General features: G+C 50.5%; 7 protein-coding genes and 1 non-coding gene across 8 annotated transcripts; 5 read left to right on the top strand and 3 right to left on the bottom strand.

Moving 5' to 3' along the window:
* The first annotated feature begins 685 nt into the window (after positions 1 to 685).
* On the top strand, positions 686 to 2,505 carry F5Y00DRAFT_235375 (uncharacterized protein). The gene is made up of 4 exons (XM_048007547.1): positions 686 to 707; positions 800 to 1,241; positions 1,305 to 1,601; positions 1,664 to 2,505. Exons 2-4 carry the CDS (start codon positions 997 to 999, stop codon positions 1,902 to 1,904), a joined length of 783 nt encoding a protein of 260 aa, XP_047865574.1. The 5' UTR covers positions 686 to 707; positions 800 to 996; the 3' UTR covers positions 1,905 to 2,505.
* On the bottom strand, positions 2,504 to 4,783 carry F5Y00DRAFT_55545 (glycoside hydrolase family 79 protein). Its single transcript, XM_048013810.1, has 4 exons — positions 4,456 to 4,783; positions 3,776 to 4,391; positions 3,450 to 3,714; positions 2,504 to 3,280 (listed from the first exon to the last, which is right to left on the bottom strand). The coding sequence occupies exons 1-4, from the start codon at positions 4,598 to 4,600 to the stop codon at positions 2,705 to 2,707; spliced, it is 1,602 nt and encodes a 533-aa protein (XP_047865573.1). The 5' UTR covers positions 4,601 to 4,783; the 3' UTR covers positions 2,504 to 2,704.
* A 642-nt stretch (positions 4,784 to 5,425) lies between these two features.
* F5Y00DRAFT_55488 (Aldehyde/histidinol dehydrogenase) lies at positions 5,426 to 7,331 on the top strand. Its single transcript, XM_048013808.1, has 2 exons — positions 5,426 to 5,775; positions 5,842 to 7,331. Exons 1-2 carry the CDS (start codon positions 5,650 to 5,652, stop codon positions 7,315 to 7,317), a joined length of 1,602 nt encoding a protein of 533 aa, XP_047865572.1. The 5' UTR covers positions 5,426 to 5,649; the 3' UTR covers positions 7,318 to 7,331.
* Positions 7,332 to 7,636: 305 nt separating this feature from the next.
* On the top strand, positions 7,637 to 9,217 carry F5Y00DRAFT_55468 (uncharacterized protein). Its single transcript, XM_048013807.1, has one exon. It carries the CDS (start codon positions 7,705 to 7,707, stop codon positions 9,013 to 9,015), a length of 1,311 nt encoding a protein of 436 aa, XP_047865571.1. The 5' UTR covers positions 7,637 to 7,704; the 3' UTR covers positions 9,016 to 9,217.
* F5Y00DRAFT_55465 (ribosome recycling factor) lies at positions 9,148 to 10,426 on the bottom strand. The gene is made up of 2 exons (XM_048013806.1): positions 10,217 to 10,426; positions 9,148 to 10,145 (listed from the first exon to the last, which is right to left on the bottom strand). The coding sequence occupies exons 1-2, from the start codon at positions 10,279 to 10,281 to the stop codon at positions 9,281 to 9,283; spliced, it is 930 nt and encodes a 309-aa protein (XP_047865570.1). The 5' UTR covers positions 10,282 to 10,426; the 3' UTR covers positions 9,148 to 9,280.
* A 607-nt stretch (positions 10,427 to 11,033) lies between these two features.
* Positions 11,034 to 11,133, top strand: F5Y00DRAFT_t73. The gene has a single exon. It is a non-coding gene; the product is annotated as a tRNA-Val (tRNA).
* Positions 11,134 to 11,253: 120 nt separating this feature from the next.
* Positions 11,254 to 15,495, bottom strand: F5Y00DRAFT_235358 (PIN domain-like protein). The gene has a single exon (XM_048007546.1). It carries the CDS (start codon positions 15,283 to 15,285, stop codon positions 11,479 to 11,481), a length of 3,807 nt encoding a protein of 1,268 aa, XP_047865569.1. The 5' UTR covers positions 15,286 to 15,495; the 3' UTR covers positions 11,254 to 11,478.
* A 325-nt stretch (positions 15,496 to 15,820) lies between these two features.
* F5Y00DRAFT_261424 (uncharacterized protein) lies at positions 15,821 to 16,247 on the top strand (the record flags this gene model as incomplete). The annotated part of the gene is made up of 2 exons (XM_048011203.1): positions 15,821 to 15,931; positions 16,002 to 16,247. 2 exons carry the CDS (start codon positions 15,821 to 15,823, stop codon positions 16,245 to 16,247), a joined length of 357 nt encoding a protein of 118 aa, XP_047865568.1.
* Positions 16,248 to 17,167: the final 920 nt, after the last annotated feature.

Raw genomic sequence — 17,167 nt, 5'->3', positions numbered from 1 at the left:
TTTCATTATCAAACTTGCAAACTGTATCGTCTAGCCTAACATCATTATTTAGTAAGAACATTTATCTCGGTTAAGGACAAGTGTCTATGCTCTCATCAGCTATCGAATACTTGAAGCCTTATTCTATTTCATACGACGGCTATTTCACAAATATAAATGGCCGACGATCGTATGTTGTCATAGACAGCTCAGCGCAGTGCTTGATAAAGATAGGTAGACATATTCGACCCCTATGCTACTGTAACTGTAGCTTTTGGGGGCGGGCCAATTCATTAAACCGGAACGGGTTTCTACTGCCAAGACCCGAGAGGGAGACTCTAGCTAGAAGCCAGGAAGCACAACCCGCATCAACCAATAGAAATCCTAGCTATCAGATGCATCGCCCAGCCGGCGTCTTGCATACCCATTGGCTCGTGTAGCTAGGGGTCGTTGAAGCATCCCACCAATCTTGCTGCGGTAATACGATCGTAGGCTGCGTAGGCCAAAGGTGAACCAGGGCGAAGCGCCCACCGACGAACCACAAGTCGGCGCTTAACAACTGTTCAACGTTGCTGTCACCTCTCTCATTGGCTTCTATTTCCCGTACAAGCATATCACCATGCACACTTGTGATTGACCTGCAGCCGCCCTCCCGACCACCATTTGGGGGGGTGTTGGCGCCCATTTCCTTAAAAATGGCCGACCGACCGCCAACTCCTCTCATATTCGTAAGCTATTTCGTGAGTTTCGACGCAAGTCTTCATCGTCTCCGCTTCGCCCAAGATCCACGTCCAATTCTTAACCACAATCGCCATCGTAGGCCTTCCGATGTAAAATACTAGCCGGCCTGCTGGTTCCCAGCGACGCGATATCAGCCCAGCTTCGCGAAATCTGCGCATTTAGCCGACTCGTGTAGATTCGGTGTTTTTTTTTCCTCATTCACCAGTTCTAAAGAACCAACCGGATTCTCCCAGAGCCGCAGCTAAGAGACCCTTCGCGGCGCGGTCTGTTTTCACTATGGGCTATAAACTTTTACATCGAAAATGGAGGTCGACGAGGGGCATGTATTATATGATGATTCCAGAGCTGTTGGGAACCGTAGGAGCATTGGTTGTCACGGCCCTTGCTCAGCCAGACTTATACCGGACTAAGTTATGGAAAGCCGGCAGCGAACTGGGCTTCAATTCGAGCCCTAGCGTTACCCTATGGGCGTACGCCAACTACGAGCCGTTACCGAAAATACCGTTCGTGTGGTCGCAAACGTAAGTGACAACGAGCCTCTATCTACCCTATCCGTCCGATCGGAAGGCTAACTTCGCATCTAGATTGACTGATTTCAACGTCGCCATATCCGTTCTCAGTCTATTCCTCCTCCTCACAAAGCTCATCGCGTTTATTATGCACGTCTGGTACCCAATTCTTGCGTTGGCCGTCAATATCGCACTTCTGGCGCTCTACGCGACGAGTATAGCCGGTCAGGCGGGATCAGACTATCTCGACCCAGACCACCCAAGCCCGATAGCCTGGTATATCGCCAAGCCATGTACCGTAGCTGCGAATCAGACTATACAGGGCTACTGCAAGTTGGCGAAGGGTTCTTTCGCCGTAGCGTGCATCATGCTGTAAGTATAAGCTTCTGCTTGTTCGTGCCCCCAAGACCGTATTTGGCTGACCGTCGTGACAGCGGTATCTACGCTATTAATCTGGGTATGAACATTTGGGCCATGCTGCCAAACCCGAAAAACGACCTGAAGGACGACGAGGACGAAGAGACATCTTCGCCTGCTGCCCTAAAAAGAGGAGCTAATTGGGAGATGCATGGTATTCCGCCGACGCCCAGGACAGGCACGCTCCCGTATACGCCGCGAACGATGGCTTTTAACACGCTCGAGAGCAAAATTCCGCTACGACGTCAGTATTCATAAGGACCGTGTTCCGGTTCTAGGGGGGAAGGAATATTCAAAAGGCACGGGCATAGATTCAACCGTGCGTCGAATAAGTGATGGACTTCTCATCCTGCTCTGGAAGCGGATGTTATTAGAAGATACCCGTACGACTTCCGTCGATAATTTGAAAACGGGGCGGCGTATTTAAGGCTTGCCCTATACATAGAAAATTAATTCCAAGATATGTTTGGGGGTGAGAAATGATGTAGATTTACCAGGTTGGGGCGGAATGATACCATACGAAGGGAAGAAAGGGAGGCTGTATAACCCCCTTTTCCCCGGCAGTGTACAATACACGATCCTACGCGATCTATCTCTTGACTTTTCTTCTATCGACGTCAAGAGCTTTTCTAGGTAGTCTGAAAATTCAACGATCATCGTAAACGCGTCGTGTGCCCCCCTCTGACCTCATCCATAGGCGGTTGCAGTGTTACTACCTTGTGTTGTTACGTACCCCCCGGTGGGAGGTAGTACTCTGAAGTAGATGTGGAGATGGGCGTAATGTATACTCCTCGTATGAGTTTCGGGGGTAAAATATGCGACCTGCATCGTGTATTTATCCCTCATTCATTATCTACATTACAGCTACCATAGTTTAATGTAAAGGCACGTGTTACTTAGGGGGAGAGCCTTCACGAATGATTCGTTAGACTACCTAACCTAGAGGTAGGTACTCATACCTAAGGTATATACCAACCGACACGTATCATCATCTTCAGTCCACGGATCGTAAACATATACGCCCATCAACATGCCACCAACACGCCATCTAACTCATCTCAACCGCTCCCGCTCCCGCTCCCGCCCCCAAAATCCACAACCGCTGCCTCCGAATCCGCAACCTGTAGCTCCACAGCCCCATCCACAACCCCTATCTTCTCCCCAACAGTCACATTCTCCAGCCTCACCGGCTTCCCGCGGTCCAACTCGTAATCATAACTCCAGCCATCCCAGCTAACCCCCGTAACCGCATCGCTGCCATTCGCACGCAACCGGCGCACGAGCGCCTCCTCCAACCCCGCGCCCAACCCCGTGATGAACCGATACCTCCTCAGCGGCCTCGGAACCGGGTTCAGTTCCTCGCCCCCCGTGCCGTTGAGCGTGTAATTGTACGCGCGCAAGTTCAGCACTAGGATCCGGGCCAGCGCGCCGCCGTCGGGCTCGTACGCCGCGTACGCGACGTCGGTGTCGGCGTCGGCGTTGTTGTTGCCGGATGATAGGGGGGCGGGGGCGACGAGGGTTCCGGCGGAGCCGAGGAATGCGGCGGCGGCGATGTTGCCGTAGTACGGGGGCTTGGTGCCGACGGTGGTTTTGTTGGTGGCGATGGGTTGCCAGGAGGCGTAGCGGTAGTCGGTCTGAGGTTGAGATGGGGGGTGTTAGTTGTTTTCTATTGAATTAGGTACGTAATGTAATGCAATGCAAGGTAGATAGATGGGAACGGGAAGAGAAAAGGGGCTGAGAGAGAGAGGGAGAGAGAGAAGAGAGAGAGAAGAGAATATGAATGGGTGGGTGGATGTTACGTACGCCCATGTGGAAGTGCACACGACCTATTCCCACCGCGGCGCAGTGGATCGCGAAATCGACGGCCCAGAGCGCGGCGCCGAACGAGTTCGATAGGCCGGGACGTCCCTGGTGGTATAGAGAGTTAGTCTCGCCGAGGATATACGGGATTCCCGGCTGGATAGTTGCGTTATCGGCTGTGTGGGCGCTGACACTGAGGGTTGTGATTGTATGGTTCATCAGTGTGTTCTGAAGCGTAACGCCTGGCGTCTCGGCTCCGGATACGTAGCTATTTGAAATGTGAGTATATGATATGATGAGAGCACTGGAGAGAGAACGTAGGTACGCACTTGTGAGAAGAGAAGAGCTTAATATCGCCGTCCGCGTCGATGCCGTCGGCCCAGGTCCGAGGCGCGTTTAGATGGTTTGTAGTACCGGCAAACGACGGGGCTAGATATCCGTATGTGTCATTATCAAGGAGGTCTGGACAACTCGTCTCCAGCACACTCCTAATGGCTCTCGTGCCATTTAGCCACTCTGCTACGTAGTCCGACTCGTTATAACCAGATGCCCTAACAGCCGGGACAAAGAGATCAGGCTCGTTTCCGTACTCCCACAAGTATAGTTTATCCTTGCCTAGGGCTCTACAAGCCAGCGGCACAGTTTCGAGGAGCGTCTCCCACTGCCTGTCGTCGTGGTTCCCGCCCAGGTTGAAGCCATGTGAAAATTTGACATTGGGCCATGTGCTGTACGATTCAAAGTACGATGGCCCAATCTCGATGGTAGTCGGGTAGTCCGGGGACCTCGAAAGGTTATAAGTGCCGTTGAGTCCAATAGTTAGCTCGGAGTTATATATAGCAAAGTCTTGCGTGTTTCCGCCAACCCGTATATACGGCTTTATTCCGGAAAATGCACCGATGTTATCCAGTAAGTTGTTTGAGAAGTCGTTGGGGTTGGACTTGTTGCCTGTCCTATGTCTTAGATTCGGGATCATTGATAGGTTGGTCGCTGTATGGATGGAAGTTCTTACCGGCAAAATCAGGAAACGACGAGAACTCGATCGAATAGCTTATAAAGCCATCTAGGGGTTGAATGGCATTTATAGAAGTCGCTATATTCCCGAAGGTAGATATCGTGTGTTCCGCCATGGCTAGACTAGTCTGTGCCAATAACATATATCTATTGCTAACCTTTATAGGTTTTCCGAGATGTTCAAATATTTTAGATTAATAGATGGAACTCGGGGATATTTCTTCACGCCTAACGTACCTAAGTATAAGCCCAGTTAGTTATATGTAATATATAACTATAGAAACTATTTGTATAGCTTCTAAGTGACTAATTCACTAAAGGAGCCCTTCGAAGGCCAATCACGAGGACCGAATATCCTATTAAATGGAAAGCAATTTCCTCTCCTCACTTATACGATGAAGATACGACGAAATTGTATCATCGGTAGAATATACGAACGAGTTGCAGTCAAGCCAATGACAAACCCCAAACCCCAAACCCCGAGCTGCCAGCAGACTGGCGGAATATCCCTACCGGCACCATCCACGAACGGGCACTGGTTCTCTACTGGTTCTCTCAATTGTTACCTTATTGAGAGGTGAAAACCTCGACTTGGAGATGATCTCTACTCGGGGTGCATCATGTAAGAGATGCGGGGAGATGCATGGGTTGCATAGGTACCGAGGGATACCCAAAAGCTTGTTGCTCTGCTCCAGCTTTTCTCTCGTCTCGTAAGAAACAACGGCGTTCGTTCTACATAAGAGATAAGAGATACATATTATTGTGATTTGGCTTAACATTCTTCTAACCGAGGACTGTTAAGATAATTATATAAGCTATTGTGTAAGTTGAAAAGCCGATAACTAATAAGATTTCTATAAACTCGGATGGACCTTCTTAAATAGGACTATTAACTATTGATATAGTCTTTAGTACGGCGAGAATACCCCACAATGAGCTCCCTCAGGGATTAGTGCCCCTCTAAGACGCCGATGTCGTCAGTGTTATCAAGCCGACGTCACTTTGAGCGTCTCAAATCTATCGAATTTAGAATCATTTTAATGAATAAAGCGTAAATATCGGGACTATTGGGTTATGATACCCTGATTACATTATTCTCTAGGTAGTCTCTCTGCGCTAGCTTGGGATTTATTTAATCAACTAATATCGCTCGTCCTCCAAGTACATAATTCACATACCTCCTCCTCTCACGATGAGTTTCATAAGGAGCTTACAGAGGAGCGTAACGTCTCAATCGCGATTTACTGTGAGGTCGAGCTTTCAAAGAACAAACCTTCCACTCATAATGACGCGGTTGGCTTCCAGTAGAGCACCAAAGGTAAGCCTGGGCGGCAAATAACGATTGGCTGTTTATGAATATCTGTATTGATTAATTATGCTCTAGCTCAACGATCCCTCCCTCTTCAAGACCGATGTCTGTTATGTAAACGGGGAATGGATCAAGGCAGCGTCGGGTAAAACCTTTGAGGTCTACGACCCAGCCACGGGAGATCTTATTGGCACCTCCCCCGAGTTTACTGGCAAAGACACCGAGAATGCCATCGCTGCTGCTGCGGCGGCGTTCCCTAGTTTCCGGACGAAGACCGGCCGTGAGAAGGCTAGGTTACTCCGCAAGTGGTACGATCTGGTAGTAGAAAACTCTGACGACCTCGCAAAACTCATCACGTGGGAGAACGGAAAGCCATTTGCGGATGCGAAGGGCGAGGTTGCCTACGCTGCTAGTTTTTTCGAGTGGTTCAGTGAGGAGGCGCCCAGAATATACGGCGATTCGATACCGGCTACCGTACCAGGAAACAGAGTTGTGACCATCAAGCAGCCCGTCGGTGTTTGCGGTTTAATTACGCCATGGAACTTCCCTGCTGCCATGGTCACTCGCAAACTCGGCCCTGCTCTGGCGGCTGGCTGCACGGTGGTCGTTAAGGCGCCCGGCGAGACCCCGTTTACCGCCCTCGCTTTGGCCGAGTTAGCACACAGAGCTGGGATCCCGAAAGGCGTTGTTAACTTCGTGACAAGCTTGAAGCATACACCCGAGGTCGGAGAGACGCTAGCGACTCATCCTACCGTACGGAAGATATCTTTTACAGGATCGACGGCCGTAGGAAGGCTCCTCATGAAGCAGGCTTCTCCAACCTTGAAGGTCCTGTCTCTGGAACTAGGAGGTAACGCACCATTCATCGTGTTTGACGATGCCGACGTCGACGCGGCTGTCGCAGGTGCTATCGCTTCCAAATTCCGCTCGTCCGGCCAAACTTGCGTGTGCGCCAACAGGATATACGTCCAAAAGGGTATCTACGATGAGTTTGCAAAGAAGTTTGCGGAGAAGGTCAAGGAATTCAAGGTTGGCAATGGATTTGACGAGGGTATCACCCACGGACCTCTGATCCACGATCGAGCTATGTCGAAAGTAGAGGCTCACGTTAAAGATGCCGAGAAGAAGGGAGGTAAGGTGGTTGTTGGCGGACAGAAACTGCCGGACCTGGGAGCTAATTTCTACCAACCTACCGTCATCACGGGAATGACCAAGGACATGGCTATCGCAGGCGAGGAGACCTTTGGACCCGTGGCCGGATTATTCCCATTCGCCACGGAGCAAGAAGTAGTAGATCTAGCAAACTCTGCCGAGGTCGGTTTAGCAGGCTATTTCTTCTCGCGGGACCTGGAGCGCATCACAAGGGTGGCCGAAGCGCTGGAAGTAGGAATGGTGGGCATCAACACAGGTCTAATTTCAGATACTGCTTCGCCGTTTGGCGGCGTGAAGCAATCCGGGTTCGGCAGGGAAGGATCTAAGTATGGCATTGACGAGTACTTGAACATCAAGACGATAACGTGGGGAGGCATGAATAAGCCGCTGCAGAGTTGAATGTCTATTACGATGTAATCTATAATACTAGCATTGACGGTTAGAAAAAGGAAATTCCAGGTCTTTACCGGATGATATTTTATTAAATCGAGTCGTATAGTTAGAGACAGGTTCTATCGATAATGTGAAGCTAACACGAAGCCTCCTCTGGCTGTTTGTATTAAGAAAAAGAAGATGAAAGTGGGTATGGGCATCGCATATAATCATATCCCACCTCAGCCCCCCGCTTAAACGCATTAACCAATAACATAGGTACCTACATAGCGCCGCCAAAGCCTCGGAGAATCTTGGGTACGTAAATAAATCTAAATCTCGAAAATTTCAAGATAACCTCGAAATCAAACTGCCCGGGCTTCCAACATCACACTGCATGCAATTGGGCCCGCCATGATCCGGCATCCGCTAAACTCGGCAGTCGGCCGCGCCAGGCCAGACCTGAACCGAGTCGCCGACGGCATCGCCGCCTCCCTGCGGCAATTCTCCGTCTCCGCGCGCCGGAGCAGCGCCGAAGATGATAACGATGACGATTACTCGCAGCGACATTCCAGCCGACAGCGTTCCATAGCCGCCGTAAACGAGCTCATCGCGACGGTCGATAGCGGTATTAATTTTGGCGCATCGAGGCCAGCCCAGAATACTACAACAACAACAGCAACAACAACAGCGAATCCCCCGCCTCCTGCCCGAAGCCAGGGCCCCAATATTATCACCTTGAAGAATATACCCCGCGGCTTCAACGGTATAACGAGGACTCCGTCTGGCGGGCCGAATATTATTAGGACCGATAGCTTGCCGTCTCGCGGCGGCTTTAACAGCATAGGGAGGACCGGTGCCCCCGCCGGCATGCCACTTCGACTCGGTGCAAATGGCGGTCCGAATATCATACGAGGCGGTTTCCGCGGTCGCGGCGGAGGCGGCAGCTTCCCGTCCGGCGGCGGGTCTCCACGGTTTGGGCCACCACGACAGGGAGGTCCGGGCGGCGGATCCCCACGATTCGGGCCTCCACGAGGTGGTGGAAACCGACGCCCAGACGACCGACCACAACGAGCACGCCGAGCACGCGGATCCCGTCGACAAAAAAGCGACGACGACGAGAGAGGCGTCAAGCGACAGGAAGAGCAACAGGCGAAAGACGAAGAGATAGACACCCCCGCCGTCAAAGCGTACCTCGAAGGCAAAGAAACCGGCAAGACCATGGCCTTCAACCCCAGCCTCTCTCTCGCCTCGCTCGCCGGCTGGGGCCCCGCGGTAGCCACGTCCTCTTCGCCCTTCGGCCAAGGCGAGACGGTGCTGCGGCAAGCGCGCATCCTGGGCGGCGGCCAGGCCTTCCACCCGCAGCACCTAGAGCAGCCGCTGTCGCTGCACCTGGCGTGGCGGGACGGCAACGGCGCCTTCGTGCCGCCGTCGCGCGAGGCGCGCCTGTGGAAGAAGCAGGTCCTCAAGGACAGGCCGTTCGAGGCCCCGGCCGAGGTCAAGACGGCGGTGCTGGAGGACGCGCTGCTGGGCAGGTATGGCGAGGGGCCCAAGTATGCGGATCCCGAGGACACGATTGGTACGTTGCGCAGCTACGTCCGGAGAGATGGCACGTGGAATGCGCACGCGCAGAGGAGTATTGAGGCCAAGGTTCGGAGTCTGCTGGGACAGTCTGGTGGACAGCCGGCTGGTAGTGGTGCTGCGAAGCCAGAGGCCAAGGCTTGATTCACCTAGCATTTAGCATTTCCCTCTACGCTGTTCCGGTGGGAAATTAGGAATTCGGATGCATGTATGTATGATTCAAGGTCTTTAGATTCGGGCTCCGAGCATAAAATGTACCGTTACCACGCGACGCATGTAACAATAGCAGGTAGTCTATAATACATCTGTGCTATACGACTATGCATACCTCTACCGATCAAGCCGGGTCGTATAGCCCCCCCTTTTTTTCTCTCTCCCCTATCTACTCCAGGTCAACAATGACCCCCCCTTAAACAGGCAGACTCTTAAGCGTATCCTTCTCCAAATCGTCAATCTCCACCATCTTAGCCTTAATAATCTTGTCCAGCTCCTTATCCGCCGTCCTCTTGAGATCGGGACCGATCTCGTTGTTCTTGCGCCACGTGACATGCTGCTTGTCGCGCTTCTGCCTGACGCTCCTAACCCTGTCCCTCCAGTCGTTGCACACGGCCTTCGCGCGCCGGAGCAGGTCGTCGCGCGTCTCGGGCTCGATCTTCAGGATCAGCTCGAGCTCGTTGTCCGGGTCCCGCTGCGGCTGCTGGTTGAAGTCGGCGCTGGCCTGGACCGCGCTCATGATGGGCTTGACGTACGCGGCCTCGTGCGCGATCAGGCTGATGGTCCGCCCGCCCCGCGATATCACCTGCGCGACCTCGCGCAGCGGGTACGTCACGCTCGGGTCCTTGCGGTCCGGCTGCACGCGCAGCGCCCCCACCACGTCCGGGTTGAAGCGCCCGCCCACCCGGAGTTTCTTGAGCAGCTCCCGGTGGTGCTCGTCGGAGCGGCGGATGCGCGACTCCACGTCCGCGAAGTTGAGCGGTTCTTCGGGGTTGGCGGGCGGGTGCTTGGGCCCGTTGGGGTCGTCGGCTTCGGCGTCCCCGCTGCTGCTGCTGCTGCTGCTGCTCCCGCGGGGGGCGGACGCTTGCTTCTTGTGGTCTTCGCGCGTCTTGTCTTTGGGCGCTTTGCTCTTCCACACGGGTGAGGTCGTGTGTAGGGCACGGAGGTTCCCGCTACCCGCGGGGTGTTGGGGTAGGAGAAGGATGCATGGGCGAAGGGATAGCGGGGTGGTGGTGGTGGTAGTGGTGTCTAAGACGCAGCGTGGGCGGATTATGTCGTGGCTGGTTTGGAGAGTGTCAGTACGTTAAGTATATATGGCTGTTTTCGAATTGAGTCAATTGGGAAGACTGACACTCTCCCAAGCTCAGGACGAGCTCGGCTTTGTCGTAGCAATGTTCTGGTAGCCGTGGCTCGCATTGTGTTTTTTCTTTTTATTATCTTACTGAATTTAAGTAGAAGTGGAACAATTTCGTGAGCTAAATTTTAAGGTTGAATCCAAGGTTGAAGTTGGAGTTTGCACGCATGTAATTGCCAACCGTAGTTATCGATAAGAATAACTAACTGTACTCTTCGTGTATGATTCTACATATAGAAGAGGAAAGAGCAAACCTGGTCCTGAAGCATTATTTTATAGAGCAATTGCAATCAGCCCGTATGTTCAGAGATATAGTAGAAAGTAATTTATCTCTTCAGGCAGCTCTGAGTTGCCTGAAAATCTACCCAGCTGCCTTAGACAAAGTCTCACTTTGATGTTTGATGACCCGTTTGCTTTTTGTACATTATAAAAATACTTACATCCATATCCCATCTCTCGGAGATACAATATGACAGTATAGCCGTCGTCAGGTCAAAAGAAGCAAACCCATAGATCTTACACTATGGGTGCAGCCATGTTGCTATAGGTTAGCCAAGTAATATACTGCTTATTGTCTACCTGTTACGGATTACTATAGGTACATGTAGCTTAGGTAGGTACCTAGTGTAATGTACTTAATGTAAGCCGCCAGGTCTAACATAAAGGCTCTAACCTAGCGCCGGGTTCCACACTGTTGGGCTTGTAACGCACTAATTCCACATAGATCCTCCCGCTAACAAACAGACCAATATAATGTCATGTAAAGCGCCGAATTCTCATCCGAGGTTGTGGTTTCTCGCAAATCACAGCTCATGGTCAACTGGTGTAGTGGTCATCACGTCTGTCTTACAATTTCACTGTATAGTGTATTGTGAGGACACAGAAGGTCGCAGGTTCGATCCCTGCGTTGATCAACTTTTTGCCATGTCTTCCACATGGAATTACCAAATGCGACAATAACTTCAACTAGGTCCGTCGACATTTATAGAAAATTTTTTTTTCTTGTTTTTCACTTTCCATCCGCGACACACTACCAAATCCCGAAAACCTTTGGCTGGTCCTACCTATGACTAAGAGAATAATAATATCTAACAATTTATATTATTTTTATGTAGCATAATTGATTTCAAGACTTTATATTTAGGTAAACATCTAAATTTCTCATCTCGCAAGATATCAAGTAGTATACAAAGCCTGAGCCCTCTAAGATTACACAATTCTACAGTGGTGCGGTCTTGCTAGAGAAAGAGATAACTAATCTACGCAGACGCCTTAGTTCTCTTCCCCCTTTTGGCGCCTCTACCCTTTTGCCTACTAGCAGTTTTCCTAACGCCATTATCTCTATCCCCACTGCCCTCGCCTCCATCGGCGTATTCATCATCGTCGTCGTCATCATCAATCGTAATCGCATTCCTGGCCTTCCTCTTCCTCCGCGCGGATTTTTGTGGGGGCGGCGCAAGACTTTCGTCCTCTGCTTCCGCTTCCGCTTCTACCGCAGCAGAGGTAGAAATGCCCCCAACCACGGTGTTTGCGCGCAGCTTGTTAACCGCTTGAGCCATGCGCTTGCTCCCCTGGACCCTTTGCCTCGGGGCAAATGCTTCTTTTGCCCCGACACCGACGGTGCCCTCAAAGTACCTCGTGATGTTACTCTGTGTACCTTCGGCCTCTCGTCGGTTCATGTCCCTGATCACCGGGACGAGGACTTCGTCTGTTCGTTCCTCGCTCCATCCAATTGTGCTCATTAGGAATTTTCGTAGGCCCGCAACATCAGGCACACCCCATTGGAACGGGTCTGGGGTACTGTCAACCTCTGGGTGTAGGTAAGCATCGTACACGGCTAAATTGGGGAAACCGGGAGGTAGGAACAGCTTCGTAGCCTGGGATTTGCGGAATTTCCTTCTGAACGCTGATGATTGATCTGCTTCCTTTGGTCGATTGTTGATCTGGACGTCCTGCCACCACTCTCGGAACTTTGTGAGTCCGTCTTTACCGGGAAACTCGGAAAGTATCTCGACGGCGGTCACGGGTCCAACTCCTGGAAGACCCTCCGTATAATCAGAACCGAGTAATTGGGCTAAGGATATTAGTTGTTCGCGGGAGAGCGATAGTTCCTTCTCAAGATCAGATCCAAGATAACATTCCACGAACTTATTGCTATTGAACATGTTTTTGTACACTCGGGTACCACCAAATAAAAAGGTATCCGAATCGTCCGTCACTATGCCATCGACCAAGCCAAGTTTAACCAGCTCGGCACATTGAGCTTCTGCTTCCATCGGCGCGGTAATGTAAGGGATACCAAAAAATCGCAACAGGGCTTGACATTCGGTAATCATAATCTGAGTAACTTCGTCCGCATCTCTTCGGTCCTTCTTCTGCTGTGTTCGTAGTGCCTTGAGTTCTCGCTCATAAGCTTCTTGGTTCTCCTTCTCGGACTTATGGTTCAGCTGACTGGCAAAGCGTGCGTGCTCTTCGGCTTCTTCAGCCATTTGGGCAAGTAACTCTTCCTCCTCGGGATCGCTAAATTCGTTGTCGTCAAACTCGGCATCGCCAAAAATTTCGTCATTAGCAGCCTCGGCTACAGGTTCCGATCTATCAGGCGATTCAAAAGCTTCCGGCGCAGGCACATCAACATCTTCAAAGGTAGGCTCAGGAGATGCTGGCTGCGGAGCAACATCATTGCTGATGGGTTCTTCTGGGGGCTGTAGAATCTCAACTTCTTCAAAATCCGGCTCGGGTGAAGCTGATTTGGAGGCCGGTTTGGGACTAGATACTGTGTCGTCAATTGCCTCGACTTGGGAAGCAGCCTGCTCTTGTACGATATCTGCGCGGCGGGTATCTCCAATTTGGTCTTCTTCGTCAGCAACGGGAGGATTGACCCTTGTCAAAGTAGCAGGAGATAGTCGTGGTGTGCCTCGATCCTCCTCCACATATATAGGGCTCTTTTGATGCGGTAACGGGGGTGCTTCGATAATTTGAATATCGCTTTCGTCGTCCGATGACTCGATCTCGATAATTGCATCCTTGCGCCACCGTTTTTCCTCTTCGAGCGCAGCTTCTCGATCCTGCTCGTTAATTTCATGCTCGATAGCTCGTCGTGCCTTTAGAGATTCGCGGATATCTGACTCGTCTTGCATCATCCATGGTGGTAGAGGACGCGCTGCTTCACTTTCTTGTACCTTGTCATCAGCATCAGCATCAGCATTAGCATCATCACTGCCGTCTCGTATGAAACCACCTGCGAGCTCATCAGACGCTGGTTCGTCTTCAGCCTTCTTCTCGATTACTTTGGCAGTCGCCTTCTCTTTATTTGCGAAAATACTTGACTTCCAGTCCAGTTTCTCGAACGGCAAGGGCCCATCAAATGGGTTCTTTATATTTTGAACCACTGGCGCAGATTGGGGTTGAAAAACTGGTGCTTTCTTTTTCCTTTTTGATAGAGCAGCTCGTAGATCGACTTCACTATCACTACTCTCGTTGCTATCCCGTCGTGTCGGCGCAGGCTTGGACATCGCCGCATTAGCTCTATTGTTTACAATATGCGCGATCATATTCCCGCTTGCGGAGGTAATCGGCTTTGGTCCTTCGGTAGCTTGTTGCGTCCACTTAGGAGTAGGAACATCTTCAAATTCTTCTTCCTCTTCTTCCCCCTCTCCTGATGAGGTTACTCCATGCTGGTTCTTCAGAGACAAGGCGATAGCTCGGCTAAGGTCCTCATCCTCATCGTTAATAAGGATATCCTCCTCGTTTCGAGGCTCAAAGAGATCATTAACGCTATCTACAACGTCTCCTCCAACAAATAGGGATTCATCTTCGTCATCAGCGGGGGTGTCTCCCTGACCATTCTGTAATCTGGTTTCATATATTTGTCGTCTTCGCACCTCGGCGTCATAGGCAGCTCTAGCTTCAGGCTCGATTCTTGGTAAACGATTTATACCTTCAATAGGTACATCTTCGAAATCGTCATCATCCTCCCAATCGTCGTCATCTTCCTTGGCCTGGTACTGAAAATCTAGGGCATCAACATCAATAGGTTTGTGTATCTCGCCACGATCTTTCTCTTTGCTAACGACACCAAGGGCCCATCCACCCTCGGCCCCTTCATTCTTGACCAGTATATATTCACGATCTTTCTCGCCTGCTATACGTGCATTTTTTGCTAGAGTAAGATCAGTTCCAGTCATTCCGGCTTCCTGCATAAGTCTTTGCGTTAAATGATTTCTCTCCCGCACCCTCTCGATCTGAAAGCGAGAAAATGCCATTCTGTCAGGGAACATGCCATCCAACTGCTCTTTGCTCAAACCCATCCTCAATCGGCTTCGTATTCTCGCTGCGTTAAGAATATTATATCTATCAACGGGCGGTAGACTCTTGAAGAACTCGCCTTCGAAGTCGATCTTGCTGAAGTCGTAGATGTTGATATCCTCGCCACTGTTGAATTGCCTTGCGTACTCCTCCAACTCTTCTATGCTCATAATGCGAGGATCTTCCGGTCGACCCATGCCCTCAATACCTCCGTCTAATTCCGGTAAGTGATAGGCATCTTGCTTGTAGAACTTCCTACTCTTCTGCCGTTCGGCTTGGCTCATTCCCAGCTCGTCCACATAAACTAGTTGATCTGCATCAGGAAGTTCTTCAGAAGGCTCATCTACGTCTGGTCTCCCCTCCGCTTCGCGCTCGGCTCTCCTCCGGCGTTTCTCGTCCTCTTCCTCTGCTATCCGGTGCATCTGCACGGCTAACAGCTTACCAGCCGTACGGACTGCATCCTCTCTTCGACCCTCCCGTCTCCGTTTTCGGTTCGTGATAGTCTGGCGTTTCAGGGCTGGAGCACCACCATCAAATACGAAGACGGGTTGGATACCGAACCATAGTAGTTTGCATATGCGGCGGAAGAAGCCGACGACGTGCGAGTTGCGCAGAGCATTTCCTTCCTTATCGCGAACGGCCTTGAGAAATTGGTATATCCAGATAGATGCATCGACAGCGAGTCGTTTACGATTCAGGGTGGCGAGATTGGTTGGACGGGCACAAGGCTGCACCACGGTCCAGAGCCCGTTCACACCCATGTTGGCGTGGGACTTACACGATCAGTGAAGGTAATTTATTTGACGTTATAGAAATGAAGTGAAGCCTTCATATATAATAGAATTGAGACCACATAGTTATCGGTATCCATCTAAGCGGTGTAGATCGAGTTCAAAATGACAAGATAAAAGAGGTTGTTGTTGTTGCCTGGAGTTATCATAAGAAGATAGAAATAGAAGATAGAAATGATGGATGACGATGACTCGACGCCGCACCGCGACAATAAGTACCTGGTAATCGCGTCTGGAGCTCGACTTACAGGGGGGCCCTTGTCAGGTTTAAAGTGGCGGCAGCTACGAGTTGTAAGGGCAGAAGGATTAAAGGTGCAGCTCCCTATCGATAAGCCCTATAATACAGTATCTTGCCCCTCTTCGCAGCTCTTCCCTTTAGCACAAAAACACGCTTTCGTCGCGTATAATGAGACGCCGAGTAACATTTAATCCAATACCACCTTAGGATATCCTAGGACTACTTGTTTTAGGTACTTATATATACTATAAGAGGATGGAAAACGATATGGAACCGGCAGAAGCCGAAGCATTCCTCAAGTCGCTACTTAATAAGAACTTGCGCATCTACACAACAGACGGACGAATCTTTATAGGGAACTTCAAGTGCACAGACACGGTTCGTCACCACCCTCTACATTACCATACCTCAACCATGCCCTGCTAAGACATGTGTCTTACCTCCCTAGCATAGCAACATAGTCCTATCGCTCACCTACGAATACCGCGAGCCTTCGCAGCAAAAACTAGCCGAAGCCAAAGCCGCGAGCTCCGCATCCGGCGCGGACAAGGTAGCGCTAGACATGACGTCGCGGTACCTAGGCCTGGTCGTCGTTCCCGGAGAGCACATTGTCAAGATGGAGGTTGAGGAGTTTTCAAGCCAGGTACAGAGCCGATCGATACTCGAACGGAGGGACATATACGGTTCTCGGTGATATAGGGTTGCGGACGACGGAAATTCAAAGATCTCATGGAGATATGTCTGTCCAATCCTCGCGCAGTCCGTCGAGGGCAGCTAGTTTCGGAGTCAGCCTGAAGGTCGGACGTACCGGGACCAATTAGCTAGGCCCCCGACGTTGGTTCGGAGCGGCATTCCACAGAGATACCCGACGGTACGATTTGTTATAGATTGGCGTTCGCGGCGCATCCGAGGTCTTGGGTTATAACATAGGCGCGAAGCGACGTCCGGTTGCTATATACGAACAAGAAGGACAGAGAGTTGCGAGGGTCCAATTTGTCAGCGAAGCATAAGGCATGACTTCACATAGACGACACCCCGAGACAGTAGACAGATTAGAGGTTTAGTACTTTTCGATACTACCAACGATTATTGACTCATAGGGTGCGTCTCTACTCGATTTTGCTCAATACAACTTTATAGCGATGTAGCTATAGGAGTAGTTCACCTCCTGTAGTAAAATCTCCAAGCTATTTTTCTCTATTCCCGGCCAATCCCGCAATTCATGAAAACTATATTATATTAAGTTGGTATAGCATTTATCACCGAGTCATATGGTTAGAGAGGCCCATCCACTCTGAAGAGCCGTTTCTAATGTAACTTCAAAGACATCAAGTCTCTAACTGAATGAAATGAAACTGAGTAAGAGGTACTCCTGAATAAGGGCTGCGCTGTAAGCTAAAGTGTTTCAATAGACATTAACTAAGTCCTAACCAATTTTATGACTTATTACGTCTGAGAATGATGGTTATACGACGAGTTTTATTAAGGCACTTAACTATAGCGGTAGAAATATCGCACTTGAATAACATGCACATCATCAAAGTCCTACATTATAGAAATAGTAACAGCTTGGCCAGTGTTCCCGTCATAGTTTCATAAACCATTGTTTCGCCA

The sequence above is a fragment of the Daldinia vernicosa genome (genome assembly GCF_022497035.1).
Source record: "Daldinia vernicosa strain CBS 139.73 unplaced genomic scaffold F5Y00scaffold_19, whole genome shotgun sequence".
NCBI classification, from domain to species: domain Eukaryota; kingdom Fungi; phylum Ascomycota; class Sordariomycetes; order Xylariales; family Hypoxylaceae; genus Daldinia; species Daldinia vernicosa.
The sequence above is the reverse complement of the archived record's forward strand: the minus strand, read 5'-3'. Positions and strand labels throughout refer to the sequence as shown.

Coding starts and splice junctions, on each gene's coding strand:
- F5Y00DRAFT_235375 (XM_048007547.1), top strand. CDS start 997: ATGGGCTATAAACTTTTACATCGAAAATGGAGGTCGACGAGGGGCATG. Junction 1,242..1,304: donor CCGTTCGTGTGGTCGCAAAC/GTAAGTGACAAC, acceptor CTTCGCATCTAG/ATTGACTGATTTCAACGTCG. Junction 1,602..1,663: donor GCCGTAGCGTGCATCATGCT/GTAAGTATAAGC, acceptor CCGTCGTGACAG/CGGTATCTACGCTATTAATC.
- F5Y00DRAFT_55545 (XM_048013810.1), bottom strand. CDS start 4,600: ATGTTATTGGCACAGACTAGTCTAGCCATGGCGGAACACACGATATCT. Junction 4,392..4,455: donor GTCGTTTCCTGATTTTGCCG/GTAAGAACTTCC, acceptor GACATAGGACAG/GCAACAAGTCCAACCCCAAC. Junction 3,715..3,775: donor AAGCTCTTCTCTTCTCACAA/GTGCGTACCTAC, acceptor CATTTCAAATAG/CTACGTATCCGGAGCCGAGA.
- F5Y00DRAFT_55488 (XM_048013808.1), top strand. CDS start 5,650: ATGAGTTTCATAAGGAGCTTACAGAGGAGCGTAACGTCTCAATCGCGA. Junction 5,776..5,841: donor CTTCCAGTAGAGCACCAAAG/GTAAGCCTGGGC, acceptor ATTATGCTCTAG/CTCAACGATCCCTCCCTCTT.
- F5Y00DRAFT_55468 (XM_048013807.1), top strand. CDS start 7,705: ATGATCCGGCATCCGCTAAACTCGGCAGTCGGCCGCGCCAGGCCAGAC.
- F5Y00DRAFT_55465 (XM_048013806.1), bottom strand. CDS start 10,281: ATGCGAGCCACGGCTACCAGAACATTGCTACGACAAAGCCGAGCTCGT. Junction 10,146..10,216: donor CGTCCTGAGCTTGGGAGAGT/GTCAGTCTTCCC, acceptor TCTCCAAACCAG/CCACGACATAATCCGCCCAC.
- F5Y00DRAFT_235358 (XM_048007546.1), bottom strand. CDS start 15,285: ATGGGTGTGAACGGGCTCTGGACCGTGGTGCAGCCTTGTGCCCGTCCA.